The sequence below is a fragment of the Chionomys nivalis genome, chromosome 21 (genome assembly GCF_950005125.1).
Source record: "Chionomys nivalis chromosome 21, mChiNiv1.1, whole genome shotgun sequence".
Classification (NCBI taxonomy): Eukaryota; Metazoa; Chordata; class Mammalia; order Rodentia; family Cricetidae; genus Chionomys; species Chionomys nivalis.
Window position 1 is genome coordinate 23,033,819 of NC_080106.1, and position 20,076 is coordinate 23,053,894.

The 20,076-nt window shown below is 44.9% G+C and overlaps 2 protein-coding genes across 2 annotated transcripts in view; both read left to right on the plus strand.

Moving 5' to 3' along the window:
* Positions 1–20,076, plus strand: part of Tango6 (transport and golgi organization 6 homolog) — a 169,836-nt gene that overhangs the window by 140,100 nt on the left and 9,660 nt on the right. The window contains exon 17 of the mRNA XM_057754076.1: positions 5,682–5,795. Coding sequence (XP_057610059.1) covers positions 5,682–5,795 — 114 coding nt within the window. The remainder of the gene's footprint in view (positions 1–5,681; positions 5,796–20,076) is intronic.
* LOC130863908 (multifunctional methyltransferase subunit TRM112-like protein) lies at positions 17,440–17,820 on the plus strand. Its single transcript, XM_057754246.1, has one exon. The coding sequence runs from the start codon at positions 17,440–17,442 to the stop codon at positions 17,818–17,820; it is 381 nt and encodes a 126-aa protein (XP_057610229.1).

Here is a 20,076-nt window from a genome sequence, read left to right on the forward strand (position 1 = left end):
GGGAGGTCCTTAGAATTGTGCTGGAGGAGTGGAAGGACCTCCCGCAACAAGAAATATGTTTTTTGCTTTTTGTTTTATGGGGCTCACAGTTAAGAGATTGCCTTTTGTCTTAAATGAGACTTTATCCTTGAATGATGTTAAAGCTGTTAAGACTCTTGGGAATGAATTGACTATACTTTGCATCATGAGATAGCTATGGTCCTTTGAGGACGAAAGGTGGAGCACTGTGGTTAAAAGTGATGTATTCGTCAGGTGTGGTGGTGCACAGCTTTTATCCCAGCACTGGGGAGACAGAGACAAGTGGATCGCTGTTGACAAAGGTTAACTTGATGGGATTTATAATCCCCAAGAGATACACCCAGAGGTATTAATAAATGTTTTTCTAGAGCGATTTAACCGGGAATACTCACCCTCAAGGTGAGTGGTACCATTCTATGGGCTGGAGTCCCAGACTGAATAAAAGGAGAAAATAAGCTGAATATTTGCATTTATCTCTCTACTTCCTGACTGCAGATGCAGTGTGACCAGCTGCCTCACACTCTTGTCTCCATGCCGGCACACAGTGAGAGACAATATTTCTTCTTAAGCTATGGGCCAAAATAAATCTTTATTCCCTACATTGCTTCTGGAAGGTATTTGGTCTCAACAATGAAAGAGATAACTAATTATAAGGGGAAAGGGGAGTGGCTTCAAGCAGGGTTTCTCTGTGTAGCCCTTGCTTGTCCTGGAACTCACTCTGGAGACCAGGCTGGTGTAGAATCAGAAATCTCCCTGCCTCTGCCTCCCGAATGCTGGGATTAAAGGTGTGTGCCACCACTAACGAGCTACCTGTTCAGGAGGTTGTCATATTGTTTCGTCATTCAGTAGACAGGCTTCTATCACATACTCTGTACCAATTGGGCCTGCAGCCAAGCCATGTGCTGGGTGGTGAGAAAGAGCTGTGAGCACAGGAGCAATCTCTGTCCTCATGGACCTGACATCTGGAGATAAGAAGCACACAGTAGATAAATAAATAAATGAATATTTCATGACACGATGGTAAGTCACTAGGAAGTTACACCCGGTGAGGGAAGAGGCAGTTTGTTGTTGAACACAAATGAGACAGACAAGCAGATTTTTCTGTTGAGTGGCATTTGAGTAAAGATGTAAGGAAAGAGGTGATCCATGTACCTGAGGACAACATTCCAGGTGGGTTGTTGCTGGAGAGAGGAGTGTGAGAGAAAGGACAGGAGGAGCCAGCGTTGGAAAGGTAGTGGCCAATCCACATAGGGCTTGCAAAGTCTGTGGGCTTTTCCTTTGTGCGAGATGAGAAGACAGCAGAAGAAGTGCAGTGGTGTCGTTTATTCCAAATCACTGAGACGTTTCTATTAGCTCTTCAGCATCTAATGCAGGCTCTGATCCTGGTGTCTGGGAGGTCCCTAGCCTCAAGTGCTGATAGAGAAGGAACTTAACTTGAAGAGACTGCTCTGCAGCCTGACATGTCAGTAGAGGCTACAATGGACAGGACAGACGATTCACTAGACCAAGCACAGGGCTCACGCAGAGCTGGGACCCTGTGTTAAAGAAGTCACGCTGATAAGTGTTAGGAAGGCAGAGGAAGTGCAGGTTCATAATCCACTTTATTAGAAAGTTGAACTAGCCATCAAACACTCCTCTGATGCTCTTTGCATTCGCCCCTCTAGCTGTGGCATCTGAAGAGAGCTGTCCTAATTTGTGAGTGGTCCAGATTGGGAACACTTCTGTAGTTTATATGGTGTTGGCTGGCAGGGAGGAGAAAGTATAGGCCCAGCTCTTCCCCTTCTTTTCCTACTGGGAATTCAAGTTTTTCTTCTTTGTTGGTGTCAAGATTTAGCCTGTTTAAAGTACATTATCATTTTTTCCACAACTTCTTGTTCATGTTAAGCACTATGTTGCTTGAAACCAAATTTTGATAGGCTTTCATCTTTATCACTGTGTGAAGTATTGTGATTTAAGTCAGTGCAGGAAGAGGCCTGTCCTCAGTCCAGCAAATAAGATGTGTCCCAGGTGACAAGGACATGGAAGAGCCTACTTTAATGACTGCCCAAACTCCACACACTTGAGCTCTGAAGCAGGTACAGAGTCACTGGTTCTATTAGTTACTTTTCTATTGCTGTGATAAAACATGACAAAGGCAACCTATATATGAAGGAGCTTATTTGGGCTTACAGTTCTGGGGGGCTGGAGTCCATGATGGTGGAGTGAAGGCAGGAACAGGAAGCCGAAGGCATACATCTTTCTTTTTCTTTCTTCATTTTTTGTTTTTGACTTTGTTTTGTTGTTATTGTTTGTAGGGGCATTGTCTCTCTATGTAACCCTAGTTGTCCTGGAGCTCCCTGTGTAGACCAGGCTGACCCCAAACTCACAGAGATCTGCCTGTCTCTGCCTCCTGAGTGCTGAGATCAAAGGCGTGTGTCACCACGTCTGGCAAGGCTCACTGTTTAAACCATAAGCATAAAATGCAACAGGGTGTGTGCCAGCTGTTTGGGGATGATGATTTTCCTTATTTCTGTGACTCCTATGAAATGTTTAGTTTCTCAAACTGGCCACTAATGTTTCCAAAGCAGCCATCATCTTCCCTCTGTATGACTTTCAGAAGGGAAAATGGCTTCCATGATTCTGCCTGTGAAGAGGAAGCCTTCAGCAGTATCACTCATTAGGATAGGTGCATTGACCTTCAGGGCAAGTGTCCCAAATTAATCCAAAGTGGATTTCTGTCCTATGGGAAAGCTTAGAAATGGAAACTGGGAATATTATAAATTAGTAAAGACCTTACATCATGTCTGTGGTTCACCAAGGCTTTTAGAGATGGAAGGCAATGTTGAGTCTGTCCTTGGAAAGGTGAGAGACTAGCCCTGGAGTGTTAGACAAATGGAAGTAACAGCCTTTCCAGCTCCCCACTTCTAGTGTTAGGCAGAAATCCATGGTACCAGCTTTCAGGAAAGCAGTGTATGAGTTGGGCACAAGTGCTTGACCTGAGCAGGAGGATGTTCTGACCTTTAGATGATATATACAAGGCCATACAAAAATTCTACTGCCTTGAACAGCCATTCATTATGTAGGATGTGGTCCTCATGGCAGAGGTGTAGAGAAAGGTTCATTGGCCTCTTCTGATCTGAGGCCTCTTCCTAATTGTCCTGGACAACTACTTGCACAGTTCTTTCCACTATACCTTCAAGATATAGCATAGGGATTGAAGAATTAACTTTGAAGAGAAAAGCCCTTCTCCAAACAGGATTCTTCTCCCTAGATATCCAAATTGTAGCTTAACTGTCAGAACCAGGCTTGTACTGAGAGGCACGGGGGGCAGGACAGTGGAGGCAAAAGCAGGCACCAGTAGGGTTTTGAAGGCGAAACCTTGGTCTCCCAAATTGGAATCCTGCACCCAACGCTAAACCTTGAGAGGCACAGGGACAGCCACTCAGAACCTCTGCTTGTGACGTTGCTGTGGTCTGGCTTCCTATGTTATGAAACCAAGTAAGAAAAACTTTCGGCGGTGGCGCACGCCTTTAATCCCAGCACTCGGGAGGCAGAGGCAGGCGGATCTCTGTGAGTTCGAGACCAGCCTGGTGTACAAGAGCTAGTTCCAGGACAGGCTCCAAAACCACAGAGAAACCCTGTCTCAAAAAACTAAAAAAGAGCCGGGCGGTGGTGGCGCATGCCTTTAATCCCAGCACTTGGGAGGCAGAGGCAGGAGGATCTTTGTGAGTTCAAGGCCAGCCTGGTCTACAAGAGCTAGTTCCAGGACAGGCACCAAAAACTACAGAGAAACCCTGTCTCAAAAATCAAAAAAAAAAAAAAAAAAAAAAAAAAGAGAGAAAAACCAAAAAAGAAAAAAAGAAAAACTTTCGTGTGTCTGGAAAGACTACAGCCTAGCTCTAACTTGTTTCTCTGTCTTCAGTTCCTACCTTGTAAATACTAAGCTTGAAAGTGAAGGTAGCTATTATATTGTTGTCTCCTTGGAGGTGGCCCAAGGAATTCCTAACTAAAATGCTTCTGCCGTTAATGCCAGGGGCATGGAAGCTGCCCCTGCTGTCTTAGGTTAGGGGTCCCAGGTCCAAAGCAGAGAAGCAGCTTCCTAGATCTTACTGAACAGTTCCCCGTGGGTTGCAGTTTCGGGGGTTTTTCTTCCCTTTCAAACTGCAAGTGTGTCTATTAGATGCTTAACTTGATGGAATGCCAGTGCATCACAGATGCAATTATATTTCAGAACAAGCCTCCTTCTTCTAATCTCTCTGCCATCACTGATTAATTAGGTACTTTGAACTCTGCCCAACTGTTTGAAAGCTGTGAAAAATACAACCTGCATAGTTAAAATTTCTACACAAGCCTGTTTCCTCATTGTGCCTGTATTCCCCATCCTTTGAACATAATAAGTATTTATACATGTTTTCTGGTACACGATCTGGCTATTTTCTTATCATGGCTAGAATTCCCTCCACTGCTGGCCAAGAAATACAAGCACACAATGAAAACTATGCAAAACTATGTGAGAAACCAGTTGAATAATTTAGACATACTTGCAGCTTGTTACTGCCGTGTGATACACAAAAGTTATGTTTTTCCTTTTAAACCTTGCCTGAATGCCTCAGAAAGGCATCTTGTTAATGGTGTCTCCTTATAGACCTTTTAGAGTATCTTTGTGCTTGTGAGGAGCAGTGGTAGGATAGCTGGCGCAGGATTTAGGCTCTCTCTCTCTGTCTCTTTCCTTCCCCACCCCTCCTCCTCTTCCTCTGTGTGTACCAGTTTCTAACTCAGGTCCTCACGCTTGCACAACAGCAGTTTACCAGCAGCGCCATCCCCAGCCTTGCACTGTCTCATTTTTATCACATGTAATTATTAGCTGTGTGTATGGCGCCATGTTTTATTTTAGTGCAGGGGGTCAAGGGACAGTTTTTAGGGATCAGTCTCTCCTTCCCCTTTATAACACTTTAGAGATAGAGCTTGGGGCACCAGGCTTGTGTAGCTCACACGTGTCCCCTCTGAGCCATCTCACTGGCCCACATGACACCAAGTTTACAAGTAATTTCTAGTCCTTCTTTTCTGAGATGGAATTGTCTTTGAAAGTGCCTGAGTGCTGAAAGATCTGGTCTACAAAGGAAGAGACGCAGGTAGAGCATCTCTGAAACTGGTTATGCTGTCTTCTTAGAATGGCCACTAGGTTTGAAGGACTGGGTGGACATGCAGTGTCTCTTTCCTCATAGCCCTGTGCTGAGACTGACATTAATGGCGTACCCATCTCATGGCAGCCCAGGAACTTCGAAGCTGCTTAGCTGAGCCTCATGGTCCTCAGGCCTTAGAAATTGCTCTGACCCATCTGTCCTTCCTCTGATGAGAAGTTCCTAAAGATGAGCACATAATACCTTTCCCCAATTTTAGAGAATACTTGCATTTGGCCTTCCCTTTTTTTGAAAACACATTCTGTAGGCATCTATGCCTTCCCACTCCCTGGTTCCACCTCTGAATTTCAAATCAGATTTTGTCCTTTTCTAGAAACAGTTGGCTATATCAGGACCTCTACCACTGATCTCACCTTCTTCATTGAACATGAGAAAACTAAGCCACCCCTTTCTAAGCCAGCTTGCTCTTAGGGAGTGTGTAATTGAGAGGAATGCAGTTGAAAGGCTACAGGTTCCTATTGACTTCTTCCCTCACCCTCCTAGGTGACAGCCTGCCTGATTGCTGTAGCTAAGACCGACAGTGATGTTCAAGCGCGCAGAGCCGCGATCCACGTGGTTGTGCTGCTGCTGCGGGGACTCAGCCAGAAAGCAACTGAGGTAAGCCAGCTTCCCCTCTGTGCATGTTCCCTGCCTTGTGTTATTCTGGGACCCAGTCTTCCTTGTACAGGTTCAGCTTAAACGTCTTTCTTAGATTTGAGTTGGGGTTTTCATAACAAGAAAATGGTATGACTTGCATCTCCAGTAAGAGTCTCTATGATGCATTAGCAGCACAGTAGCTGCTGCAGGAAAACCACGCGCATTTACAGAGGCTGTGAGTCCTGGCAGTCTCAGGGCAGGCTCCACAGTGAGCTAGCTGGAGCGCATTCATCCTGCTCTGCAGCCTGAGCTCTGGTGGCTTGTCTTTCTGACCCACTTCACTGTTCATGCTTAGGAATGGGAGGCTTCATCTAAGAGATTTCCTTTCCAGCTCTGAGTTGTGGCGTAAATTATACTGTCTTCTTTCCTTCAAGTGGTTTGGTTGGACCTCTCCCCATTGTATGACCAATACAGGAAGAAAGTTTATGAATCGAAATGTGTGCTGAGAGTGAATGAACTCAAAATGAGTTTCCCTCTTGCTTCTAATGGAACCACCTCCCCAGCTGATTCAGATTAGAGTCTGCATTAATAATTCACTTGCTGGCACCCACAGACTGATCTGCGGCTCGCACATCAGTATTTAACCAAACCTCCGGGAAGCCATTGTGAGAGTGATTGTTCTGTCACAGAGAGGCTTATTCATGCCTGTGTTTCACCGTATCAGGTCACCGACACCTGTTTGTACATGTAGGTACTCTTAGTTATCCCCTTCCGACCTTGACAGCCTCGCTGTCTCCATAAATGCCTACTTGTTGTCGTTCAGCCTGGCAGCTGGTTTCCAAACGGCCACTTCCCTGTCTGCCACCCTTGGCTGCTCTTCTCTGCCTTCACATGTGCCTTGCCTAGGGTAAGGTTGGGCTTGCAGGGGCTCATGTGGCATGAACGTGTTCACCTGTGAGTTAGAAAAGCTTGATTGGGCTGGGTGGTGGTGGCGCACGCCTTTAATCCCAGCACTTGGGAGGCAGAGGCAGGCGGATCTCTGTGAGTTCGAGACCAGCCTGGTCTACAAGAGCAAGTTCCAGGACAGGCTCCAAAACCACAGAGAAACCCTGTCTCGAAAAACCAAAAAAAAAAAAAAGAAAAGAAAAGCTTGATTGTGGTGGGCTCGTCAAGTGTTTCTTGTCACGACCTGTTGTCTCCTAGCAGCAGTGTGGCTTCAGTAGGCATGGCCCCTAGAACTGATTAAATGGGAAATAAAGAAGGTGAGAGAAAGACAATTGTAGGCATTTTGCATCCTGTGGTGGGGGGACAGTTTTCTAGCATCATCCCCCCAGCTTACTTTGTTTCAGTCATTGCTCACCTAACCACCCCCATGGTAAGGTGTCTCCATGCTGCATTTAGCCTGTGCATTTCTGCTTGAAACAAAAATCAAAGTTTAGTTAGCGAGGACGATGGCAGGAAGTGAATACTGGGGCTGTGACTAATAGTGACACAAAGGAAGTGGGAAGAGTGGCCGAGCTGACTCACAAGAGCTTTTCTCTGGGAAGAATTGTGCAGTGATGGAGTTCTCACCTAGTCTGTCTGGTGGTAAGACAGGGACATGTGCACATAACCTGACGGTTTCTAGAATTAAATAGTATACACGCAGCTTTTGTTCAGAACCTGCTGTACAAACAAGAATTAAGAAACTTCTGTACTTTCCATCTTTGTTAAGATCTACAGGGCTGGGGTGCAGATGGTCTGACACTTGCCTGGCGCTCAGCACAGGAAAAGCCTGGGTTCCGTCCTCCGCCACTCAAGAAAATAACTTAGGCTAAGCATACTGCTGTATACGTATAATCCCATGAGTTCAAGGCCAGCCTGGGCTACACAGCGAGATCCTATCTCAAACAACAACAAATCTATGGTGCTTCTAGTAAATACATCGTGGTCCTTGTGCTGTTCTTGTTGCAGTTTTTTCGTTTTGGAATTGGAGCTGAACCTAGAGCTTTACTCATTCTAGCTTGCGCTAAGCTGGGTCCCAAGTCAGTATCACTGTTTATGTAATCCTTAACAACTGGGAAGATTGAGTAGGGAATACAAGGATTCTATATTAAAATCTTCTACCAGTCTAAAAGTATTTAGTAATAAAAGATCATCTAAGAGGTTGGAGAAATGGCTCAGCGGTTAACAGCATATGTTGTTGGTTTTTTTTTAAAGAAAGATTTATTTATTTATTATATATACAGTGTTCTGCCTGCATGTATGCCTGCACTCCAGAAGAGCACCCAGATCTCATTATAGATGGTTGGGAGCCACCATGTGGTTTCCTGGGAATTGAACTCAGGACTTCTGGAAGAGCAGACAGTGCTCTTAACCGCTAAGCCATCTCTTCAGTTCCAGCATATGCTATTCTTGCAGAGGGCCCAAGTTTAATTCCCAGCACCCCCATATCAGGCAGCTCACAACTGCCTGAAACTCTAGCTTCAGCAGATTTGACATATCTCTTACCTCCTCAGGCACATGCACAGAGATGTACGTGTGCATGCAAATAAATAGATAATAAATAATAAAATATATTTAAGAATATAAATTGCAACTTTTTTGTTTTTTTTTCAAGATAAGGTATCTCTGTGTATCTTAGGATCCTGTCCTGGAACTTGCTTTGAGGACCATGCTGGCCTCAAACTCAGAGATCTGCCTGCCTCTACCTCCAGAGTGCTAGGAGTAAAGGCGTGTGCTACCATCGCCCAGCCCAAGTTACAACCTTTTAAAGAAAAATCTAAGCTCAGTATGGTGTTGTACCCTTGTAATCCCCAAATTTGAGATCTGGAAGCAGGAGAGTCACAAGTTCAGCTCTGTCTGCTACAGAACAGGTGCTCCTGTGTTCCACAGATAAAACAAAACAAATCCATAAAACTTTGGACATGGGGTGTAGCTCACTTGTAGACCGCAATAAGTTTAACCCCAATATCAAAAGAGGAAAAATTCTTATGAAGTATGAGTAATGCTATTTACACATGTACATACGCAATAAAAGAGAATTGTGTGTGTGTGCGTGTGTGAATTAGAGAACAATGAAAGCTGAAGCAGGAACTAAAAGCTGGGTGTGCTGTTGTGTGCTTGCAATCTCAGCACTCAGGGGTTGGGAGCAGGAGGATCAGGTCAGCCTAGCTTCATAACCAAGTTCAAGACTAACATGGGCTACGGGAGGGTGGGGGGAGGAGGAGGAAACAAAAAGAAAAGAAACATTATCTAAGTGCCTCACATCTGTGTATAGCTAATGAAAGCAGCACTGTTTGCCTCGCCAAACAGGAATTAACCTGTGGCCTTGAAGATCTCTGTCACTTTTAAAAAGTGGTGTAAATAGAAAATGCCTCTCCTGTTGTTCACACCTCTGAGCCACACTCACTGAAACTTACAAATTGTGCTTACTCAGTGGGTGAAGGAAGGAAATGGGATGGATGGATGCCTAACTCCCCTGCTGCATCCTTGAGACCAGGTGTGTTAAATCTTGTCACTGTGGTTGTGATTATAACTGGGGCCACTGTAATGAGGAGTGGAGAGAACTGCTCAGCTTACACTGACATTTCTCTTGAGAGCTGTTTTGCCCCCAGGAACAGCTGAAGTGAAAATGCTACTCTGTTGATGAAGTTTTCCTTTCTGTCCTGCTAATCACCATCTCTCCAGCTAAAGGTAGCCAAAAGATAGTGCTGGGCTTCATCTGCTGCTCGTGGGTGTGGGGCCCAGGATCTCTGTGGTTACAGCAACTGGCCAGGGAGGTAGGGAGATGGATTGGGAATAAGAGGGAAACCATCTCTGCCTCTAATTGATGAGGTAATTTTTAGTTCATTCAAAAGTAGCCAGAGTGTTTAGTGGCAATCAAAACAAAATCTGCACTCACTCTCTTACTGAAGAGAAAAGGTCTCTTTTTTTGATTTAGCTTTAGACCCTTTTTGCTTAATATATAGCATGAAGTTAAGAAGCTAGAAGTTACCTTCTTTAAACTCCTATCTACCTCACCCTGACTGAAAAGTAAATTTACTAGGAATAACCAGGAGAGGAGGCAAGGCATGTTCAGACCTGTAACGTGTTGCTTTCAGAGTTAAGAACAGGCCTCTCAACACAGAAAAGTATGCTGTTTAGCATAATAAAGATGGTGCTGCATAACTACCACCTCTTCCCAGGCTTGATCTCTGCCCAGTAACTCACTTATCCTATGTATTAGAAATGTTTAGAATATGCATATTCATAAGTTTGGTCCTGAGACATTAACTAAGGAGTAGAAATTGAAGGTCGTCCTGTGAAGCTGGCATTCCTTCACATAGCAGCCATCCAGTCAATACAAAGAACTGCTGCTCCCTGAAAGAAGGAGGAGAGAAGGCTGGTTCTTATGAGGCGTGCAGGCTTAGGGGACCATCATGGGCAGAGGATTTCTGTTTCCTTGGCTTTCACTGTAGGGACAGATTGAAGAGTTATTTGACGAGGCATGTGATACTGTAGGGACCTTAGAAAAGAAGTCTTTATGGCCAACACTAGAAGGTGGAATCTAGTACTTGTGTTTTAGATTCACCTGGCGCTAGTCTGTCTAGGCCAAGTAGAGACTGTGGTGTGACTTAAAACTGACAAAAACAGATTCGAGTTAAAAAATAAAGAGACAGATCAAATGGAAAATTTCTTGTTGGCAGAAATTTCTATCCTCAAGCCACTCCCAAGAAACCACTCAGATGCTCAATATTAATTATAAATGCTCGACCAATAGCTCAGGCTTGTTACTAGTTAACTCTTGTTTTTTGAGACAGGGTTTCTCTGTAGCTTTGGAGCCTATCCTGGAACTAGCTCTTGTAGATCAGGTTGGCCTTGAACTCAGAGATCTGCTGCCTCTGCCTCCCAAGTGCTGGGATTAAAGGTAGTATGCCATCATGCCTAACTAAACATTGCTTTTAATGTGTGGGAACAAACATTTGAAAATTGTGCTCCTGGTCTGATTGGCTCCTTAAATTCAGAAAATTAAGTCAGGCTTGAAACAAAGCAGAATAAGACAGATGTCTCAATATACACAGTCATCATTCTTGTCTCAGTGACTTTTCTATTGCTATAACAAAACACTATCATCAAGACAATTTATAAAATAAAACATTTAATTTGGGGCTCACCATTCCAGAGGGTTTCCATCATGGTGGGGAGCATGGTAGCAAACATGGTGCTGAAGCAGTAGCTGAGAGCTTACATCTGATCCAAAAGCACAAGGCAGAGAGAGTTAACTGAGAATGACATGGGCTTTTAATGCCTCAAAGCCCACTCCTAGTGAGACACCTCCTCCAAGGCCACACCTCAACAGTTCTATCAATGGGAGCCAAATACTCAAATATATGAGTTTATGGGCCATTTTCATTTGAACCAATACAACCTTCTGACAGCTTGCTCAGAGAAGCCATGAGATGTTGCCACGTTTTGAATCTCTAGGCAAATATTTAGAAGTCACTTAAACCAGGTGGTGGTGGCGCACGCCTTTAATCCCAGAGCTCGGGAGGCAGAGGCAGGTGGATCTCTGTGAGTTTGAGGCCAGCCTGGTCTACTGAGTGAGTTCCAGGACAGGCTCCAAAGCTACAGAGAAACCCTGTCTTGAACCCCCCCCCCAACAAAAGAAGTCACTTAAAATTCTGTCAGTGTGGGCAATCAGAGCCATGACTGTTGTCCGTTTTTATTCATTACTAGTGCAGTCATTTGCTTTAAGATAATGTTTTCAGGAGGCTAGAGTTATGGCTTAGGATATGACAAGCATGAAGACCAGAGTTTAGGACAGTCAGGGCTACACAGAGAAACCCTGTCTCGAAAACAGTGTTTAGTCATCAATTGGTGCCTGTTTCTTCAAGGTCTCATCATCTGCCAGACATGAGATGCGTGTGTGGGATTGCAGCTATGAAGTCATAGCCCCAGACCCTTGAGCTAAAGAGAGTAAAGTGAGGTCCCCTTCAGTCTTGAAGAGCATGTTCCAGGGGTACATTTGTCCAAGGATCTGAGCCAGGAGGCTGAGAGAACAGGGATAAAGGGTGTCAGGAGTGGAAAGGTGTCAGGCCAAGCATAGACACAATTCAAGCAAAGTTGGCAACTTGAGAAAGGCCAGGCAAGGACAAGCCAGGTGGGGACAGGCTTCTAGAAGGCCACTGCTGCTGGCGCAGAAAGAGGTCAGTGAGTATGTGCTGCTCCTCATAGCTTGTATTCTGTTCTCACACAATTTCTTAAATCCATATAATTCATATATTATAAAATTTACTCTTAAAGAATTCATCACTTTCGTATATTTGTAAGGCATGCAGCCATCACTACCATTCATTTCCAGAACATTTTCATCATCACAAAATAAAGTCCCTTGTCTCTGCTGGGTTGCTATGTAACTAAGACTAACCTTGAATTTCTGGTCCTCCTGCTTCCACTTTCCAAGTGCAAAGGGATTACAGGCATGTACTACCATGCCTGTTTTAGTTAGTTAATTAATTAATTAATTAGACAATCTTCCAAACTCAGCTATGTAAAAGTAAAAGGATGCTATTAGTAATTTGCCAGAATACCGAGGTAAAGCTGTGCTTTCCTGGGAAAATCAGAACTATGACTCCAAGATTCATCCAACCGCTTTCTAGCATCAGATCTTGTGTGACCATTGTTACCATATTAGTTCTCTTTGTTCTAGGTAGTGCCACTTAAAACAAAAACAAAACAAAAAACACCCTTACTGTCATCTCAGTGGGGTATCAAGAGAAACGTGCACTTTACTTTCAAGAGGTCTGAAGGACAGGTATAACTATACTCAGAATTTTGTTTGGATTAAAATAATAAACACCTAGCATAAACTAACTGAAACAAAGGGACTTTAAATTTTTCTTTTTTAAAAAATTTACTTTATGTGTGGGGATGTTTTACCTGCATGTATATCTGTGCATTCTGGTACCCACAGAGACCAGAAGGAGGGATCAGATCCCTTGGATTGGATTAGCTGATTGTGAGCCACCATGTAAGATGCTGGGAACTGAACTTGGGCCCTCTGCAAGAGCAGCCATGTTCTTAACCACCAAGACACCTCTCCAGCCATGCAAAGGGACCTTTTAGTCTATTGTGCTCATAAAAGGAGGGCTGAGCCATCACAAGGTGGGAAACACAGAGATGGCGCCAGGAATCAAACCCAGACTGATTACTGACTGCACCTCATGTCTGCTCCTCTTACCTTTGCTCTTCCTAATGAGGCAACGCCACTGCTGACAGGCCCAGTGGGACAGCTGTCCAGCACATGGTACTTACAGAATCAGCACCAGAGTCCTGTTCTGACACTAAAGGCAAACGTTACAGAGGAGAGACTTGATGTCCCACTAAGATCGAATGGCCATCCCCCGTTTGCATGGGCTAAGTGGGGTGTGGGATATCTGATCCACATAAAATCAGGTTCAAGTTCAACCTCCTGTGAGAGGTTAGTGCTGAGGACATGAGTGGAGTCCCATAATTCCTCAACAGTGACAAATCTGTATGGCATGGATGATGGATTTGAGAAGCAATGGCACAAAGGTTAGGCTCCAGCAGCTCACTGCAACCGCTGAATTAGAAATTCTTAGCCTCTTCTAGTGCTAAAGTAGGTGGCAGTTTGAAAACCCTAACACTGAAAATGTCTCCCTTCCTCCTCCACATCCGCATTTACATGGATCCCCATGTGGAAGACCTGGCTTTGATGTCTGAATACTTCCGTTTCCATAGAAAGCCTTTTCCTCGTCCTTCTCATTCTGATCCAAAAGGCCCAAGAAGACTCTCCTGAGAAGTGGAAGAAACCTTAGAGATAATTTACATACCACAAAGATGTCCATTGGCGTAGTAACCTCTTGAGTTGGTCCTTTGAAATAATGTCAAAGTTTGGGAAGTACTGTAGCCAGTGGGGTCCATCCCCACTAGAGATTCAGTTCATGTTGGCCTAGTAAGAAGCCTGAGAAGTCTTGTAGCAAAGAGACTAACATTTTCTTAAATTCATTTACTAAGGACTCTTTGCCATCGTAAGTGGCCAAGTAATACTGTTCCATGGAACAACCTTTGGGAAGGAAACCAGACATCTCCTTTTATGAATGAAGAAAGTAAGGCTTGTAGAGAGACTGTAGTTAATAGTTTTCCAAAGCTAATGCCAGGAAGCAGTGGCACTGGTTTCCTGTTGCCTCTGGCAATTGACCTTGGCCAAAAGCTAGTGAAAGTCTAGTATCTTCGCCTCTTCCTTGTGTCTAATTCAGTTGTCATCAGAAACAAGATTTATCATGTATCCAGGGTTCCTTACGTGACATTATTAAGGTGAATCAGTATGCAAAAGAAGAACCAGGCTTAGGGCTGAGGAGATGACTTAGTGGGTAAAAGTGCCTGCTGCTCAGGTGTGAAGACCTACGTTAGAATCCTCATACCCAAGCCAGATAGATGCTGGTGGCGCATGCCTTTAATCCCAGCACTCGGGAGGCTGAGGAAGGTGAATCTCTAAGTCCACGGCTAGCCTGGTCTACAGAGTGCATTCCAAGACAGTAAGAGCTACACAGAGAAACCCTGTCGGGGGTGGGGGGAGGGGAAGGAAGAATCCTCAGACCCAACTTAAAAGCATGACAGATAAGTGTTTGGAATCTCAGTGATCACAGGCAGATAGGGTCGTGGGTCATCAACCTGCATACTCAGCAAAAAATCAACAGAGACCCTATTCCAAACAAGTAGAAGGCAAGGACCTTCACCAAGGTCATCTTCTGACCTCTACATAACATTTATATGCACATACGAGAATCAGGTTTGAAAAAATCCATTCTATCAGCCTTTCTCTAGATTAGACCAATTTTTTTGGTTTTTGGTTTTTTTTTTTGTTTTGTTTTGGTTTTTTTTGGTTTTTCGAGACAGGGTTTCTCTGTAGCTTTGTTGCCCGTCCCGGAACTAGCTCTTGTAGACCAGGCTGGCCTCGAACTCCCAGAGATCTGCCTGCCTCTGCCTCCCGAGTGCTGGGATTAAAGGCATGCACCACCACCGCCCGGCTAGACCAATGTATTTTTATTAGAACAGATTGTCACAGAATACTCTTAAGGTATTGCCTGTGCCCTGCTAAATAGCAGGTATAACTTCTTATGTTGCGGGCATATTTCTCTCTTTTTTTTTTTCCTTTTTCTTTTTTTTTCTTTTTGGTTTTTTGAGACAGAGTTTCTCTGTAGCTTTGGGGCCTGTTCTGGAACTAGCTCTTGTTGACCAGGCTAGCCTCGAACTCACAGAGATCCACCTTCCTCTGCCTCCCAAGTGCTGGGGTTAAAGGCGTGTGCCACCACCGCCTGACTACAGGCATATTTCTAAGCTAATACAATGACCCAACTTCAATATAGAAAAGAAATAACAGGATAATAATTCATAATAAGACGTGTTCATTCAGTTGCTCTTGCATATAGAGTCACCATGATCTCAGCCCTTTCCTGTTTGGCTCGTACGGTGGAGGTGGCAGTCTCGGACACTGGGTCTCTTGTTTCCATCAGGTAGACAAAGGTACTGCAAAGATGGTCAATGTACCCAAAACCTGAAGGACTTTCTGTAAGAAATGTGGCAAGCAAGCATCAACCTCACAAAGTGACCCAGTATAAGGAGGGCAAGGATTCCTTGTACACCCAAGGAAAGCGGCACTATGATCAAAAGCAGAGTGGTTATAGTGAGCAGACCGAAAAAAAAAAAAAAATTCCAGAAGACGGCCAAAACCACAGAGAAGATTGTGCTCAGACTTGAGTGTGTGGAGCTCAACTGCAGGTCCCAGAGGATGCTGGCCGTTAAGAGATACAAGCATTTTGAACTGGGAGGAGACAAGAAGAGAAAGGGCCAAGTGATCCAGTTCCAAAACTGTGCTTTCTGAGAGGAAAATGCTGAAGCAGTAGGAGAATTACCTGTTAGAAAATAAAGTTATTGTTACTGATAACAAAAACAAAACAAAAAAAGAATCACCGTGAATGGGGTAACTACAAATATAAACTGATTGAGAGGTACCATGAATGACAACATTACAGAACCTAATTTTCTAAATTAGTAAACTTTTTGGTAGATTTCAAGCAAATCAAAATACTATCTCTCAATAGGCATAGTCATTTCTTCCTCAAAAAACTGTGTATGAAAACTACCCAAAACACTTTGACTGAGGGCTTATTATGGCACAGCGCTGATGTCCGAGTGCTCTCCATGAATTAGACCATTCAGTCTTCGTAACCATCCTGTTTCGGTGTGGTTTTAGATGCCTGTGTAAAGATGTAGCCAGGAAGATAGCTTAACTGTTCCCCGGCTCAGAACACAATCTTAGTCATCCATATTCCTGTCACCTGAAGGACCCAGAAACGGAGTCACCTGGATATTTACTCCACAGATCATGACCAGATATGGCTGTTTGGGATCTGGGAAGCCATAGTATTCAAAAGGAATCCAGACCCGGCCCCCTCTTCACAGCACAGTCACTGCCCAGGAGCATGACAGAAGAGCAGTTGGAGAGTGTTTGAGTTGGCCTTGGGCCCAGGTGCCCTCCAGGACCTGCCAGCAAGTCTTCAGAACGCAGAGACAGGAAACAGGCTGGATGCCTTTTGCCCTTCCTCATGGCCCACCGTCTCTTGCCAAAAGCCCAGCCCTAGATTTTGCATCCAGCAACTTCTCATCACAGGAGTCAGGAAAAATTAGGGAGCAGAGAGAAAACACAGGGGACTACACCCCTTCTAGGTTGCCAGGCTGGGGAGAATCTTGGAACTTTTCTCTCTCCAACAGTAATCATGCTGCTCTGAAGGGCATTGGCGGCAGGTCCACCCGTCCTCTGCTCCATGTTCTGAAAAGGAGTTCTGGCTGAGTGTACCTCTCTTGGGGTGATATGAGATGACCCCAGACTGATGGTAGGAAGACTGGGAAGATGGGACAAAGCTGAAAAGTGGTGGTGGAAGGCAACCCAGGGCTTGTGATCCGTGGTCTCTGGGTTCCCTGTCTGCACCCACATCTGCAGGCGTCTGGTGCCGACGTCCACAACTCTGCAAAGACAAAAATGATGAATCTTGCCCTGGTAGTTGTTAGTGGGATAATAACTCCTGGTGTTTGTTGCTTCCCTACCCAATGAATCTCTGTAATTTCGAGGCCAGCCTGCTCTACAGAGTGAGTTCCAGGACAGCCAGGGCTATGTAGAGAAACCACGTCTCCAAATCAACAACAACAAAAAAGACCAGAGTTGAAGGTCATCTCCAGCTACTTAGTTTGAGACCAGTCTGGGCTACATGATACCATCTCAAAACAAAAACAAAAGAACAGGGCTAGTAAGATGGCTCAGTAGGTAAAAGCATTTGCTACCAAGGCTGACAACCTGAGTTTGATCCACCAGACCTATGTAGTAGAAGGAGAGAACCAGCTCCTCCTCATCTGTTGTTCTCTGACCTCAACACGTGCACTGTGGCATGTGGCCCCCACACAAAATAAATAAGCAATTCTAAAAATTTTAAAGACGGGGGCTGGTGAGGGCTCAGTGGTTAAGAGCACTGGCTACTCTTCCAGAGGACCTGAGTTCAATTCCCAGCAACCACATGGTGGCTCACAACCATCTGTAATGAGGTCTGGTGTCCTCTTCTGGCATGCAGACAGAATACTATACATAATAAGTAAGAATATCCCTACGGGTGAGCTCCAGTGTGGCAACATGAAACTGCTCACCCACAATCTCCTGAGCTCGCATGTGCGGGGCGTGGACATGCGTGGCTTCCCGCTGCGGCTGCAGGCCACCGAGGCCCGCATCAACCCCGTGGAGTTCAACCCCGACTTCGTAGTGCAGATGATCCCGAAAGTGGAGTGGGTGACGCTTGTGCAGGCAGCAAACACCTTAAACCTGACCGAAGTACCCAAAGAGCCGACTGAAGGTTATCAACAAGACGAGACGTTTTTGAGGAAGATGCACCATGTGTTGCTTGAGGTTGATGTGCTAGAGGGCACCCTGCAATGCCCAGAATCTGGCCGTCTTTTCCCCATCAGCCGTGTGATCCCCAATATGCTGCTGAATGACAAGGAGACTGAGACTTGTTAGCCGCCACTTTGGCATTTTGTGATGTGTGTGTCAGTTGTATAGTCTGCTAAATAGGTGTGTGACCCCGATCTCCCCCCAGTGACTCAACAACCACCATGTACTTGAGCTCCATAGTATATATTTTTTTTCTCATTAGAGGTTCAAAACCAAAAAAAAAAAAAAAAAAAAAGAATATCCCTATGTCCCAGTTCTCTCCCAAATGAATGACTCTTTAAAAAAAACAATTTAAAGACAAGAAAACCATCAAACAGATGGATTCTGTAGGTTCTAGTCTAGTTCATTGGTCATTACCCCATGGTTTGTTTGCTCGTGGGGGTGTGTTGCTAGTAAATGCCACATCCTCCAAGATTCTGTGTTTAATATTGTTACTATTTATTAATGGCTTATTGTATGCCTCTAAACTCTTTATATCCTAAGTCCTCATAGTAACTCTGTGAGATGAGCAGGCTCACAAACTGTATTTCCAGATGAGAAAGTTGCAGTCCAGCACATTTGTGTTTAGATGCTCAGGTCTCACAGCCAGTGAGAGGTAGGGCTGAGATGGCAGCCCAGCTGTTCTGAAAGAGTTAAGTAGCTGGGCGGTGGTGGTGCACGCTTTTAATCCCAGCACTCGGGAGGCAGGGGCAGGTGGATCTTTGAGAGTTCAAGGCCAGCCTGGTCTACAAGAGCTAGTTCCAGGACAGGTTCCAAAACTACAGAGAAACCCTGTCCCGAAAAGCATGCATAAACAAACAAACAAACAAACAAACAAATAATAAAATAGAATGCGCCTGAGGCTGTACCTGAGAGACAGGCGACTGTTTCTGTTTCAGGTGTGCTGAGATGAACGCGGGTTCCTTTCCTTCATCACTGGGCTTCCTTCTGGTCTCCGGTTCCCCTTAGTTAACGGATGCATTGCTCAGGATGACGGTGCTGGAGCCTTCCGTCTTGTTGAGGCGGGTCTTTCTGTTTGTGACGATTGGGCTTCATACTCTAGACTAACTGGGGGCAAGCTTCTGTCTTTGTGAGTGACAGGTTATAAACGCATGTTCGCATATCCAACCTTGATGTAGGCTCCAGGGATCAAGCTCAGCTTGTCCAGCTTGTACAGCAAATGCCCTTACCCGCTAAGCCATCTCACTGGGCCAAGAAATGCAATCTGAATATATGTGTCAAAAATTATTCTTCCAGTTCCCTGTTTCTAGAAAAAGAAAACCTTTCTGTTCATCATTAAGAAAATTCCAAGAAATGCAGTAATAGCCTAAGTCACTTTGCCCTTGTCATTGACACTTGGCTGCATCTTGGGCACCTACTTATGACATGTACTTTTGAAATCATGGCAGATCCCTCACTAAATCTCCTGTCATTTTTTTATGAGATCTGATACTGCCTTCTCCTCATTCTTATTAGATTATTGGAGGAGGGGGTTGCTGGGAGATGCTTGCCACACAAGCGTGAGCATCTGAATTAATTTCCCATTACCCACATAAGAGCCAGTGACAGAGAGAAGCTGACATGCACACACAGGCATATGCACACCCCTTGTTGAGCCTCTTGTAGACACATCATTGTTATTAGATTGTCAATTTCCTACAAAGTATGAAAAATTTAAAACGTTTCAAGTGGTGAGTCCCAGACTTTTTAACAGTTTTCTTGGGGCAAGAGAGGAGCTAGAGAGAAGACTCTGCAGTTAAGAGCACTTGTTGCTCCTGCTGAGGACCTGAGTTCAGTTCCCAGCACCCACACGGTAGGTGGACCACCATCAGTAACTCCAGTTCCAGTGCATCTAATGCCCTCTTCTGATTGCCACCAGCACCAGTCATGCATGTGATGCACAGACATCCTTGCAGGCAAAAAACACTCATAAAATAAAAAACAGACCAGACAAATACAGATTTCTCAGAGAGCTTGGGGTCTTGACTTGCCAAGCATACACAAGGCATGCCATCTAGCACCACTAAAATAATAGAGGTTTTCCATGTGAGCAGTGAAGTTAGTGTGCAGTCATTGGCTCCAGTGGTGCTGTCCCTCAGGGGCGGTGTGGCCGCCTCTGATGAGGGCTTGTGTTACATTCTCCACTGTGAGTCACACTGCATAAACTAGCGGACGGTACAGACCCCAGCTTCACATGGTATGTCTTCGCCTCTTGTTCTTTCTGGCCTTGTATCCAACTCTACAGCCTTTTCTTCCCAAGTCATTCCAGCACTGAACTCCACTAAGCAGATGCTCTTAGGCCTGGCTGGTTCCAGGGACACCAAGGCTGTGTGACCAAGCTAA

What these genes read in the sequence shown, in the direction of transcription:
- LOC130863908 (XM_057754246.1), top strand. Translation starts at nt 17,440, where the DNA reads ATGAAACTGCTCACCCACAATCTCCTGAGCTCGCATGTGCGGGGCGTG.